Source organism: Cyrtonyx montezumae, unplaced genomic scaffold (genome assembly GCF_038088225.1).
Source record: "Cyrtonyx montezumae isolate F1298 unplaced genomic scaffold, pur_monq_1.0 scaffold_35, whole genome shotgun sequence".
NCBI lineage: Eukaryota > Metazoa > Chordata > Aves > Galliformes > Odontophoridae > Cyrtonyx > Cyrtonyx montezumae.
The window spans coordinates 2,347,125-2,360,464 of NW_027072040.1; the positions used below are offsets into that span (position 1 = coordinate 2,347,125).

Sequence of the window (13,340 nt, forward strand, 5' to 3'; positions counted from 1 at the left end):
TTTTTGTTGTTTTTAGATAATGAAAACAGCCAGCAGAGCAGATTCTTAGATGATTGCCTGCAGCATTCTGAAATGACACACGTAACAGCGTACTCACAATGCTTTAGCCAGCTCCAAAATTATTTGCATACAGCAAAGTACAGGTCAGACTGTCAGAAGTACATAGCAGATATACTGAACACAGTACAGCAACCTTTTATAAATATTATTTTAAAACATCTCTGAAACACTTAGAAATTCTAAAGTATAATTCTGAAGTGACTTAAAAAAAAAGTTAACTTGTCACTTGTCCTAGATCAGTCATTTTGCTCTGCTTTGCTATTTTAACTTTTCCTAAATGCTACTCGCCTTGCTACATTTTCAGCTCCAAATTTTGCTATCAATTTATTTCTGGCATCCTCATCATCCTTTTGCAATTCTAAGTCATCCTCTCTACTCCACACAGGGTACCCATCCGAGCGCTGCCCTGCATGCAGGTAGTATGAAGTAGCCTCCACTTCACCACTGTTTTTCAGTAAGGCCTGTGTAACAGAAAGCAGGTCCATGTGCAACTCCTCCACCAAGTGCTGAATAATTTGTGCTGCTTCTTCAACCTTGCTGGAATCAGGGCAAGTGTCTGCTTGCTTATTTTCTCCTTGAGAAGCAGGGAGAGCACTGTCCTCCAGTCCAGTTTTCAGGCCAGACACTGCTTCACCTGGAAACATTCCTTCTCCATTTTGCATAGGAAGTTCGTCTGGAGTGTCTGAGGTGTCACTTCCTGACTACAAGTAAGAAGAGACATCAGTTAGACAAGTTAGCTTTTGGCAAGCTTCTTTTATTGCAGCTTTACTGCAAATGCCAACTTTTACCATGACTTTCTACAGCACATAAGGTAATTATGTGGCACAGCAAAATTCAATGACTGAAGTGAAGCAATAGATTAACAAGGTTCTACAAGAGCACATGAAAACATCAAATATAAAGCAGCATTTGAACAGCTTAAGTACAAAAGGAAAAATAAAATACACAAACATTTTATGCCCAAGGTGAAAACTGCCAATACAGCTTTTAATGTGAGATAGCACATCAGGTCAATTTTCTCAACTACCTCTGAGCAAAGAATTAAGCCAAGCAAACACATCCTTTTCCACACGCTGCAGTGAGACACTGACCATCACATACCACGTGTTTCACAGCTCATGTGAAGCTTCCGCTTCAGTATAGTGGAAAGGCCACCATAGGACAAAATAATTCAGAAGTTAACTGTGAACTGATACATAGGAAAGTTATTTCGTGGCAACCAGGAAGGACCTCCGTGACGATGCCACTCTGCAGCTGCGGCAGAGCTGCTCCACACCAGCGCGTACCTCAGAGCTCTCAAACTCCCGATTCGCTGCCTCGAAAATGCCCATCGGTGCCGCGCCCGCCTCCGTCTGCTGGGGCTCTGCGGGAAGAGGCGCGCACAGTGTCGAACATTAGCGGGGCAAGGGACCTTACCCGCCGCCAGGCCCGGCCCCCCGCCCGCAACTCACCCCGATGCTGCGGCTGTAGGTGCCGCAGGTAGCGGTCGCGCATGGCCTGCCAGCTGTGCCGCGTCAGCCCGGCGCACTCCAGTTCCTTCCACAGCGTCGTGCCACTCACCCGCGCCCCACTCCGCTCGCGCACGGCCTGCAGCAGCGCCGCGTCCTCCGCCTCGGTGAAGGGGAGGCGGCCACGCGGAGAGGCGGCGAGCGGCGCGGGGCCGCTCTGCCGGTAGAGGTCCAGCGGCAGCCTCCGCTGGCTCTCCAAGCACGCCGCCACGTACTCGGTGGAGACGGCCCCGTCAGGCGCCGGCTCCCCGGGCTGCACCAGGTGCACGGCTCCCGGCTCCTGCACACGGCACAGCTCCGCGCCGCCCGCCAGCAGCAGCGGCGCCAGGCGCAGCTTGGCCATCCCGGGCCGTATGTAGAAGTGCATGGGGGTGCCATCCTCCCACACGAACACCTTCCGCGGGGGCGCCGCCATCTCCGCGCTCGCTGCGCAGGCGCTTCACTACCGGAAGCGCGAGGTAGAGGTGGGAAGATGGCGGCCGCAGTGGAGCGAGAGTTCGATCCGGCAGATGTCGAGTCGCGCCTCAGTAAAAAGTGAGGGTGGGCGGGCCGGCGGGGCTAGGGAAGAGTGAAAGGGCGAGGCAGGGCAGGCGAGGCGAAGCGTTACGTCTGTCTGACCGGGGTGCGAATCCGCTCGACCGTCCGTCGGAGCGCGCCATGCTGAGCCCCGCTGCCGCGCGGCTCCTCGGCTGGGCCCGGAGCGCCGCGCCCGCGCTCCGCTGGTGCCAGGTACCTCATGACCGAAGCAGGTCGGTGCTTGGCGGACCAGCTGCGCCCGCCTCTCTTCCCATGAAGTGCCGAGCGACGGAGCCGGGACCGTGGGGCGGGCCGGGCCGGGCCGGGGTGCAAAGGCGGCTTCGTGCGTCTCGGCGGCGCCCGGCTTCCTGCGGGGTGAGGGTGCGGTCGCTGCGCGGGGGAAGCTGAGCTTCGTAACGCCCCTCAGGAAGGGAGGGGCCCGCGGGCATCCGGAACGCTTCATCCGGATCTGTTTGTGCGATGTTTAACCAGGTTTTAGTTTTCTCTGGGTGGACTAAGAGAACTCAAAGAAGATAATTTTTTAATATGTTTAAGTGATGCTTTGGTTTTTGCGCAGAGCGGGGGTGTGACATTGTTGTTTTACAGTCAGTTCTTTATGAATTCTTGCTTCATGCTTCCCTGTAGAAGTATCAGTGTGTGTGCTGTATCCGATTTCTTCTTGTTTGACAGCGAACTGAAGAGACGTCTGAAGGCTGAGAGAAAGATTGCTGAAAAAGAGGCAAAGCATAAAGAACAATGCGAAAAGCATTCAAATAAGCCTCTGTTGGCTTCTGATTCGGAGAATAACATTGGTGCTGAGGAGGAGAGCCTGGATCCAAATGTGAGTGTGTGGCCACATGCTTAATGCTGTGCTGAAAAATAAATGTTACTGATTTACATGTGATTTTAATTCAGGTTGAGCTGAGTAGTTGAAATAGAGAGAGGGATCACAGAATCACAGAATTGTAGAGGTTGGAAGGGACCTCTAGAGATCATCTAGTCCAACTCCCCCGCCAAAAGATCTAAATATTCCTAATCAGAGCAGCTGTGTTTTAATTGATAATCTGTAAAATACTTTGAGATTCTAACAAAATCGTTTTGTGTTATTTGTTTCTTGTGACAGCAATACTACAAGATCCGTAGTCATGCAGTCCAGCAACTGAAGGGCACCAATGAAGATCCTTATCCCCATAAATTCCATGTAGACTTATCTCTCTCAGATTTTATAGAGAGGTACAGCCACTTACAGCCGGGAGATCACCTGACAGACATTACAGTGAGAGTGGCAGGTAAAACATGGTCTAGGCTTCAGAAAGATGGCCTGTTGCTTTGCAAAGCCAAGTTATAACTGATTTTATAGATAGGATGGTCTCTTCAAATTTTGATAATTTTATTGATTCTCTCAGTTTTGAAGTTAAGACTGAAGCAGTTTTGGACTATTCAAGACAGGACCTTTCAGACTGAGCAGAAGGTCTGATAGTGATTTGGGCTCCAGGACTATCAAAGCTTATATGAACTTTTTTGCAGTCTTAGTAGTTTGAGATTTTAACTGCTTCTCTTTCACACTTAGTGGTCAGTGCAGAGCTGATGATTTTTTTTATCCGAGTGGTAGTGTGTCTTTTGCCCCTGTGTCATAGAATCATAGAATTAAACATAGGATGGTTTGGGTTGGAAGGGACTTTTTAAGATTGCCTAGTTCCAACCCCCTGCTATAGGCAGGGACACCTTCCACTAGACCAGGTTGCTCACAGCCATGTCCATCCTCGACTTGAATGCTTCCCAGAAGGGGGCATCCACAAACTCACTGGGCAGCCTGTTGCAGTGTCTCATCACCCTAACAGTAATTAATTTCTTCGTACTATCTAGTCTAAACCTACCCTCTTCCAGTTTAAAACCATTTCCCTTTGTCCTGTTGTTGCCTGCCCTGATCAGAAGTCCATCACCAGCTTTCCTGTAGGACCCCTTCAGGTCCTGGAAGGTCACTATAAGATCCCTCTGGAGCCTTCTCTTCAGGCAGAAGAGCCCCAGCTTTCTCAGCCTGTCCTTATAGGGGAGGTGCTCCTGCCCTCTGATCATCTTTGTGATCCTCCTCTGGGCTCACTCCAGCAGCTGTGTCCTTCTAGGGACATGTTTCCCCATTACCTGCATTCTTTTGCTGCTTAGGTCGAATCCACGCAAAGCGTGCCTCTGGAGGGAAGCTGATTTTCTATGATCTTCGTGGTGAAGGCGTCAAGTTGCAGGTCATGGCAAACTCCAGGTAAGTAAAAGTATTCCTATTAGTATTCTAAACGGAACTATATTCTAGGACTTTAGAGATCTGTTTTTTCATCTCCGTTCCAGTAGGGTTTGGCTTGGACAGGTAATGTTTTGTTTTAGGTATTGTCAGTCATTGGCTTCCCATTTAGGATAATCCCTCTATTAATAATTCAGCCTGAGTAGAGACACACAGGACAGCTGGGATGTTTAATTTTAAGCAAAACTGCTTATACTGGATTTTGTAATTACAGGCTTTACAAGTCTGAGGAAGAATATTTCCGAATTAACAACAAACTGCGTCGTGGGGACATTGTTGGTGTAGTGGGGAATCCTGGGAAAACAAAGAAAGGAGAACTGAGTATTATTCCTTATGAAATAACTCTTTTATCTCCATGTCTACACATGTTGCCTCATCTTCACTTTGGCCTCAAAGATAAGGTACCTGTTGTACTTACCACTTTTGGAGGTGATTTGACAGGTAGTTTTGATTGTGTGATCTTTTGTATTTGTTAATGATATCAGTGAGCAAAGAACTGTTCTCATTTTGTTTTGGGTACTCTTCTTTCTGTTTTTTTTTGGCAGTCCGTTTTGTCTAGCTTGTTCTAAAGTTATTTCTTCTTTCAGGAAACTAGATATCGACAGAGATACTTGGATTTAATTCTTAATGATTATGTGAGGCAGAAATTTATAACCCGTGCAAAAATTGTGACATATATTCGGAACTTTCTAGATGAATTGGGCTTCCTTGAGGTAAGGCTTCATTGTTATTTCTGTCTGCATACCAAAGGTATTTGGAGGATCTCAGTTTCAGAGGAACTTTGAATTCAGGGACACTTGCCAAGTTTTTCCAAAGTGAGAATAACTCTCAGCACTGTGTGTTATGGTAATATAAACTGGAGGGCTGGTTGTTATTATTTTTTTTCCTTTTTAAAGTTATGATTGTTACTCGGTAGTCTGTGATACAGAAAATGAAGGCGGTAACTTCTGTCTTTTCTTTATTTCAGTAATGTAAGGTGGAAGCTATAAGTTTGGAATGGTGTTTTACTTCCTGAATGAAAAAGAATATTGTAGCATGTCAGGAGGTAGTACTAGATCTGCTCTCTGTAACATTCAGATTCTTGTTTGTACTGTGCAGTTAGCAGTGAGATTAGAACTGAATGTTGTTTATTAACAAGAAGTTATCAACTTAGTCTGCTGAAGCTGCCAGTAGAGTTTTGAGATCAGATGGAGGATGTAGAAATCTGAAACCTGTGCTCAGTTGTTTCCATTCTACATGTAATAGCTTTAAGAACTAGTTTGGTTTATTTTTTTTCTCAAATAGCTGTTAATCTAGTATTGATATTTCAGTTGATCATGAGAGAATCATGGTAGTCCTTTATGTGAAGTGCAGGTATGAGTAGAATAAAAGGAATAGGAGTCAGGGAATAGCCTGTCATATGGTAGAGTGCAATCTAGAGATGCTTGTATCGTTGCTGAGTCATTAGTGACCATACAGCATGCTGTAGTGTCATGACATGGACAGATACTTGATTTTGAGAAAAATACTGCCAAAATGTCATGGGTATTGTATTCTTCAGTTTGTTGTTAAGGCTTCTTACTCTGCAGTCAGTTAAACTGTACTGCCTGAAGTTAAACTGTACTGCCTGGGATGCTGGCTAGGCAGAAAAGAGATCTCCATAGGAACTTAGGCAGAAAAAGAAAATAAGAACTTTGGAAGCAAGGTCAGACTACCCAGGAGGGCTCCAGGAATGTGGTTCACTATTGCAGGGAGAAAATTTGTATGACCACAGATAACTGGAATGGATGCTGGCCAGTATTGCGCTGAATAACAAAGACAGCATTTACAAGTGTTAGCAGCAAGAGAAGTTTTCAAGAAAATACTGGCTTATTTCTTGCAGAGGCCAGCTACCTCACAAATAGGGATTTGATAAAGCAGAGATATTAAGTATCTTGTTTGTTTATCCCTGTCTCTAAACATCAGTGATGGTCCCTGGGAGCCCTGGAGTGCAGGGTTGGAAGACTGCGTCTGGTGAAGTGATAAGTTCCTAGTTGACGTTGATTTGTAATGGGCTTTGCTTTTGCAATTGTAGTTTCCTAGGCTCAGAGTATTGAAAGAGTTGGCCAATGTTGTGAGATCTCTCCCGGTTATTTATCAATAGTGCTTGGAATCTGAAGAGATGCCAGTTGACTGGAAATTAGTAAATGTTATTCTGAATTTCAAGAAGGGCAAGAATGTAGACCCTGGTAATTATAGGCCTGTCAGTCTCACTTTGGTGCCTGATAAAATTATGGTGAAGGATATTTTGCAATTTACTGAAAAACGTTTGACCAGTGATGCAGTCAAAATGAGAATGGGTTTGTGAATGGAAGGTTATACCGTACTAATTTAATATCCTTTCATGACATTGCCTACTGGACAAGGTGAAAGCAATGGGTTTGTTTTTTTTTCCCACTTTTATTTTTAACAAAAATTCCTATACTGTTTCTCTCCATATCCTTCTAGGCAAAATGTCTATCGTACATGTACACAGTATGATGAGTGAATAGCTGTCTGAAGAGTTGGGCTCAAGGAGGTGTAGTAAATGGTATAGTATCAAGTTGGCAGCCAGTCATTAGTGGTATTCCCACAGGCTCTATTTTAGAGCCAGTTCTCGTCAATATTTTTATCAGTGACCTGGACACAGGAGTTTAAGTACTCAGTCATTCTCCTTGAGAGTGGAGCAGCCTTACAGAGTGAGCTTAAAGCTGTGCTGAGAGAGGTTCAGGTTGGCTATTAGGAAAAAATCATTTGCTATGAGATAGGTCAGGCAGTGGAACAGGCACCCCAGGAAAACAGTCATGTTTTGAAGCTTGCTTGTGTTCAAGAAACAATGCTTTGAACAGTATTTTTAGATATGTGGTTTAACTCTTAGATTGCAGTGTGTGGAGTTAGGTTTTGGACTCTGATCCTCCAGGTTCCTTTCCATCTTTCAATATTCTACAATTCTAAATAGCTTAAGTGACTTGTCTTTGTTGGCTGCATGGGAGAAGTGGCCTTCAGACTTGTTTTCATATACTAAAATGTCAAAGAATAAATGAAATGCAGAAAATTTTCATTAAGGTTAGTTGTGGTTGGTTGGTTCTACTTTGGAAACGGAAATGCCCTAAGGATGAAAGCAGGGTATGTATTAAGGGGGAAGTCTGGAAATATTGATGGTAATGTGAAATTTCTTTATTTTGTTGTTATTTTACAGATTGAAACTCCTATGATGAATATAATTCCAGGTGGAGCTATGGCAAAACCTTTTATTACATACCACAATGAGCTGGATATGAAGTTGTATATGAGAATTGCTCCAGAGCTTTACCATAAGGTAAAATACAAGCTTCTTTTGGTTAAGCCTATATTCTCCAAGTTGTTGTGGTCTTGTGTGATCACAGAATGGTTGAGGTTGGAGGGGGGACTTCTGGAGGTTATCTGGTCCAAACACTGTATTCAAGCAGGGACCCCTGGAGCAGGTTACCAAGGACTCTATTCAAATTTGCCTCTGAATATTTCCACAGAGGGAGACTCCACAACCTCTCTTGGCAACCTGTGCCACTCTTTAGTCACCCACTCAGTAGAAAATAGTTTCTGATGTTCAGATTAAGTTTGCTATGTTCCAGTTTGTGCCCACTGTCTTTTCTTGTCACTAGACATCACTGAAATGAGCTTGGTTCAGTCTTCACGCTCTTTCTTCAGGTTTTTATATACATTTATATAGATTTCCTCTGGAGTGTTCTCTTCTCTAGTCTATGCAGTCCCAGCTCTCTCATCTTTTTCTCATTAGAGGAGCATTCTAGCCACTTATTCATCTTTGTGGCACTGATCCGTCTCCAGTGTGATGTCTCTCTTTTTCTGAGGAGTCCAGAATGATTATGATACCCCCTGACATTATCCCAGCAGCGCTGAGAGGAGAAGAAGAATGACCTCTTTTGACTTGCTGTCAATATTTTGCCTAATGCAGACAGTGGCACCATTAGCCTTCTTAGCAGCAAGGGCACATCTCATTTAAAAAAAAAAAAGTGTAACTGAAGAGAGGACTCTTAATGCACAATAGTGGCCTCATTGGAATGACGTTAGCAGAATGAAACTTGGATCGGACTTGTCAGATCATGTAGCAGTTACGAACACTTTCCTGTTCTTTTGATAACGTTAGTATTTACTTGAATATCCTTCTGCTTAGATGTTGGTGGTTGGAGGCCTGGACAGAGTATATGAAATTGGACGTCAGTTCCGGAATGAAGGAATTGATTTGACTCACAACCCTGAATTCACAACCTGTGAATTCTATATGGCTTACGCAGACTACCATGATTTGATGGAAATCACAGAGAAGTTGCTTTCAGGTTACATATGCAATATTAATTAAAGACTAAGAATTGCATACTATGTTTTATGCTCTCTTCTTAACTTCATTTTCCTCTGGTAGGGATGGTGAAGCACATTACTGGAAGTTACAAGATCACCTACCATCCAGATGGTCAAGACGGACAGGCCTATGAGATAGATTTTACCCCTCCGTTCCGACGCGTTAATATGGTGGATGAACTGGAAAAGACTTTAGGAGTAAAATTTCCATCCACTGAGTCTTTTGAAACTGAAGGTTAGATACTGATTACAAATGTCTTGTAATTCTTCCTTGAGAAAAAAGGAGCAAAGATCTGAAATCCTCAGCCTGCAGTCCACCAGCTACTTTCTCATAGTGGCATCAGTACATGGAATTGACTTTCTCTGGCTTTGTCTGTTACAAAAAAAGTCCAGGAAAAAAGTGAAGCCTTGCCATGCAGTCCTTGGCAAGATCTGACTGTTTTGCCTCTTCTCTGTGGAGTATATTTAACACTATATATTCAGGAGGCATGATCTAAAAGTTTTTGATCTGTTGAAGAGACACAACTTTTTATTTCTTACTTATTCTGTCTTTTTTGCAGTTGAGACTCCGTGTCTGTGACAGTAGGTTAGGAATAAGAATATTTTTGGCTTTCTACAGGATGTGTTTCTCTGCTACTTTATTCTTGGAATTCAGAATTAAGGAAATATGTCAGCACACTTTTTAGTAATATTTCTAATATCAGTTGATAATAACATTGGATTGCATATAACTGTTGTCCAAGTTTCTAAAATGCAAAATAATTTGTTTTAATGCAAACTAGTAAGAAACAAATACCACTTTTGTAGTGTTTGAAACTGACAGTAAAGCTACTGTTTTCCATTAGATTTCTGCTATTAATGTTTTCATTATTAAGATCTTGAGAATCCCTCTGAGACACGTTGAAGCATGCAGAAAGAAAAGATCTGACTACCTGGGTGACTCTTAAAATTTTTGTCTACAATTTCAGAAACTCGAAGGTTCTTTGATGACCTTTGTACAGTGAGAAATGTGGAGTGTCCACCTCCTAGAACAACAGCCAGGCTTCTTGACAAAGTAAGTAAAGGTGATTTTTTTTTTTTTAGTATTCCTATAATCTTTGGGGATCTGTCTGTAGCAATACCTGGGCCAGGCTCTGAGCAGCTTGATCTGGCTTGAGGGAGAGTTGAACAGATGATTTGAATAAGTCCTTTCCAATTCAAATGATTCTATGATTCAGTGATTCAATAGAAGTCTCTTAACAGCAAGTTCAGTTCAATGTGAGAAAATGCTGACATGCACTTGAGCTATTTCTTGCATGATAGTGAGAAATCTTGCTGTGTCAAAAACCTGTTGTTCACTGAAACGTAGTAGTTGACTGATGCATGCTTAGTGATGATTTAGACTGATGAGCTCTAGAACATTGTGGTGTGAAAAGTGATATTTTAGGCCCAAACCAGATCTGCTTTATCTTCTGTCAGCTTTGTTCAAGTGGTCTGTGCATTTGTATGTATCTTACTGAACTGCTAGATTTCCCATATAGTATTGTTTTGTGTTTTCTTTTAGTCAGTGGTGTTAGCTACTTCTTTTTCTGCTGCTTTTCTCATTGTCCTGTGTTATGATAGCCAAATTAAATTATGTTACTATTTGTTTTTATCAGGTTCTGCTATGCTGATATTTGGCTAAAACACCTGTTCTCTGTTAAACAGGTCATTCCCGTAATTAGTAAAGCATTTCGCTCTTGTGGTACCTCCTTCTGTACCGGAGAAGGAAACAGGATACTTGGGGAAGGTGGTGCTGGGAGGCAATACTGTACGCTACATGTGTTTTGCTTTTATTTTCTCAGTTAGTCGGTGAATTTCTCGAAGTCACTTGTATCAACCCAACTTTCATCTGTGATCATCCACAGATCATGAGTCCTCTAGCCAAATGGTAAGGGTATGATGCACAGTTATAATGTAACTCTTCTAAGTCCTTCACTACTACTTTATTTAAAAACAAACAACAAAACAGGAGGTACTGATGTTATATGCTAGTTAAATACTATTCTGACACAAGCCATGTAGATCTTGGTTCCTGAGCTGTGAAGCCCAGGATCCAGAGGAGAGGTGTGTTCATGCTGAGTAGTTCAGACAGCTGTTGCTGGCAAATATGAGTAATCCACCTGAAGTAATGTACGTGCCCTTTTAGTTTTGTACAGCCATTTCTTTTAAGACTTGGTTGATCTGTCATTTTCACATAGGCATCGTACTCGTCAGGGACTAACAGAACGCTTTGAACTCTTTGTGATGAAGAAGGAAGTGTGTAATGCATACACAGAACTGAATGATCCTTTCCAGCAGCGGCAGCTTTTTGAAGACCAGGCCAAGGTAGAGTGTTTTTCTGATAGGGAATCAATGATGTAAGCATGTAAGAGTATTTTACGTGTCTAATTCCAAATCCATTGCTAGTCCCTACTGGTGAAAAGGGTTATGATTAGAGCGAGGGTTATGATTAGACAGAGTGAGTGTTACTCATGTGAAAGCTTGTTCTTAAAATTTGCTTTCTTGTAAAGGAACTTTACTGTAAGGTAAACAAGTCTAAACTCTGCTGTTGTACAGTACTTGTAGGTTTTGGAATATCTTACCCTTTCTTTTGTACCTGCAATACTGATCTGAAAAAAAGCAGATGTACAGGGTGTTTTATCTGTCTTCCTCATACTGAAAGCGAGTTATTTTTCCACAACAAAGCCTTTATGTAATCATACAACATGGAAAATTATTTAAGTAACTAGAAGTATCATGTCCAGTAAGAGTTTGAATGGAATTACATATCTAATGTTCAGAACTAAGTTCTTTTAAATTGGCTCACATAATAGAGATGCATATTGGAAACTATTAGGTCTACAAATGTATATCACTAGATGTCTATACGTAAGCCTGGAAAAGGAGGGACTCAAACTGATTTTGTTATTAATTACATATGTATACACATGGATGCATGGGAGCACATGTGATTGAGGTCAGATGGTGTGGTCTGCAGAAAGAGTTCCTGTTCTTCCTACAGATTCTGAGAAGATTAAACAATTGTAAAATCCAAGAAAATATAATTACATTAAATAGCTTGTTAGTAAATTTCAGAATGTTTAGAGTGAATAGTACTAAACATGCCTTGCCCTTTGGCCTGCCATATTTTGCTGCAGTTCTCTCTTTATAGTCATGACCAGTATTTGTAGCCCTTTTGATTGTATATATGGAATGAAAATTCCCCTGAAAATATAACGTTAAGGTGGAAATTGACTTGAAGAGTGTCAGTTCATATTTTAGGATTACTCAGGCAGAATGGTTTGCTTTAAAACTTCTGCAGAATCATTCTTGAAACTGTGTGAGCCAAAATGTTGGTTGTTTCAACACTTACACTTAGCATTTATCATTATCACCGTTATCACTTGGGGGCTGTTGGGGTAAATTTATGTAAGCAGCAGCCGTTAACATTCCAATGTTGTGGGGGTTTAATCTTTCTGCTTGAAGGGAAAAAAAAAAATCCCTTAATTTGTTTCATGAAACAAAGTTAGTGGTGATTCCAGTGACTCTGGTCCTCATCTGTTTCTGTAAGGATTAAAGGGGGACTTGGAAACAATGAAGAACCTGAGAAACCTTTGAATGCAACTTATTGTACAGTTGGGCTGCTGGTGCATATACAGCTTTTACCTTGGCCCCTAGAAAAGAAACTTCTGGGTCATAAGGGAACTGAGCTTAAGAGTTGCTTTGGAAGCACCTCTATGGGGCATCTCCACAACTTTACAGGCATGAAATTCCTTCATCTGTCACTGACTTGTGTGGCTGTAGAGAGACTTAGTACCATCAGTGACATGGCTGCTACAAATGTATTTGACCCTTCCGGTAGGGATTAATAGCATCGGTACAACGTAGCTCTGTGCAAACACCCCTTACTGCTTATTTTCTCATTTAGGCAAAAGCTGCGGGTGATGATGAAGCCATGTTTATTGATGAAAACTTCTGCACTGCACTGGAGTATGGCCTTCCCCCTACAGCTGGCTGGGGCATGGGAATCGATCGCTTCACCATGTTCCTTACCGATTCCAGTAACATCAAGGTAAGTATTAGAAGTGGCAGCGCCTGCTGATGGCTGCATCAGAGAATAGGAGCGAGGTTCCATCGCAACGCAAAGTAACGCGGCCTACAGGCGTGCGTAACGCTGCCGGGCTCAGAGCTCCGCCTCTGCAGAGCCGGCCGCTCGCACCCCGCGCAGCGCCGTGCCCCTGCGCCGCCTCCGTCCCGTGCCCGGCGCTGGGCTGGGCCGGGCCGAGCGCCCATCTCGCGAGATTCGTGCACGGCCGCGCTCTCCTGGGCTCGGCGGGCCGACCTTGGTGTGCGCTGAGCGTGCCCGTTGTCGCAGGAGGTGCTGCTGTTCCCAGCGATGAAACCGGAGGATAAGAAGAAGGAGGCGCATCCCGAGCAGTCTGCCGAAGGCACCTCTGTGTGAAAGCCGGGGCGGGCCTTGAATAAAAGCAGCAGTGTCCGCCGAACGTCTCACGTTTTTCTTTGTGCGCCTGCGCGAGAGTTGTTTCTCCCGCCGGAGGGGCGGGGCTGAGGTGCGGCGCGTCCTCGAGGGCTGAGGTGGGCGGTGACGT

General features: G+C 43.5%; 2 protein-coding genes across 4 annotated transcripts; one reads left to right on the plus strand and one right to left on the minus strand.

The window, feature by feature from the left end:
* Positions 1 to 270: 270 nt before the first annotated feature.
* TERF2IP (TERF2 interacting protein) lies at positions 271 to 2,041 on the minus strand. The gene is made up of 3 exons (XM_065745422.1): positions 1,512 to 2,041; positions 1,347 to 1,423; positions 271 to 761 (listed from the first exon to the last, which is right to left on the minus strand). The coding sequence occupies exons 1-3, from the start codon at positions 1,981 to 1,983 to the stop codon at positions 324 to 326; spliced, it is 987 nt and encodes a 328-aa protein (XP_065601494.1). The 5' UTR covers positions 1,984 to 2,041; the 3' UTR covers positions 271 to 323.
* Positions 2,021 to 13,237, plus strand: KARS1 (lysyl-tRNA synthetase 1). Of its 3 annotated transcripts, none has more exons than XM_065745421.1 (14): positions 2,021 to 2,102; positions 2,775 to 2,925; positions 3,208 to 3,373; positions 4,248 to 4,341; positions 4,592 to 4,778; positions 4,965 to 5,090; positions 7,574 to 7,693; positions 8,546 to 8,708; positions 8,792 to 8,965; positions 9,699 to 9,784; positions 10,554 to 10,639; positions 10,950 to 11,076; positions 12,659 to 12,802; positions 13,106 to 13,237. In XM_065745421.1, exons 1-14 carry the CDS (start codon positions 2,041 to 2,043, stop codon positions 13,190 to 13,192), a joined length of 1,773 nt encoding a protein of 590 aa, XP_065601493.1. In that variant the 5' UTR covers positions 2,021 to 2,040; the 3' UTR covers positions 13,193 to 13,237. The 3 variants fall into 3 exon arrangements, with proteins under 3 accessions (XP_065601493.1, XP_065601491.1, XP_065601492.1); XM_065745419.1 differs by lacking the exon at positions 2,021 to 2,102 and adding an exon at positions 2,146 to 2,317; XM_065745420.1 differs by lacking the exon at positions 2,021 to 2,102 and having other exon boundaries at positions 2,671 to 2,925.
* Positions 13,238 to 13,340: the final 103 nt, after the last annotated feature.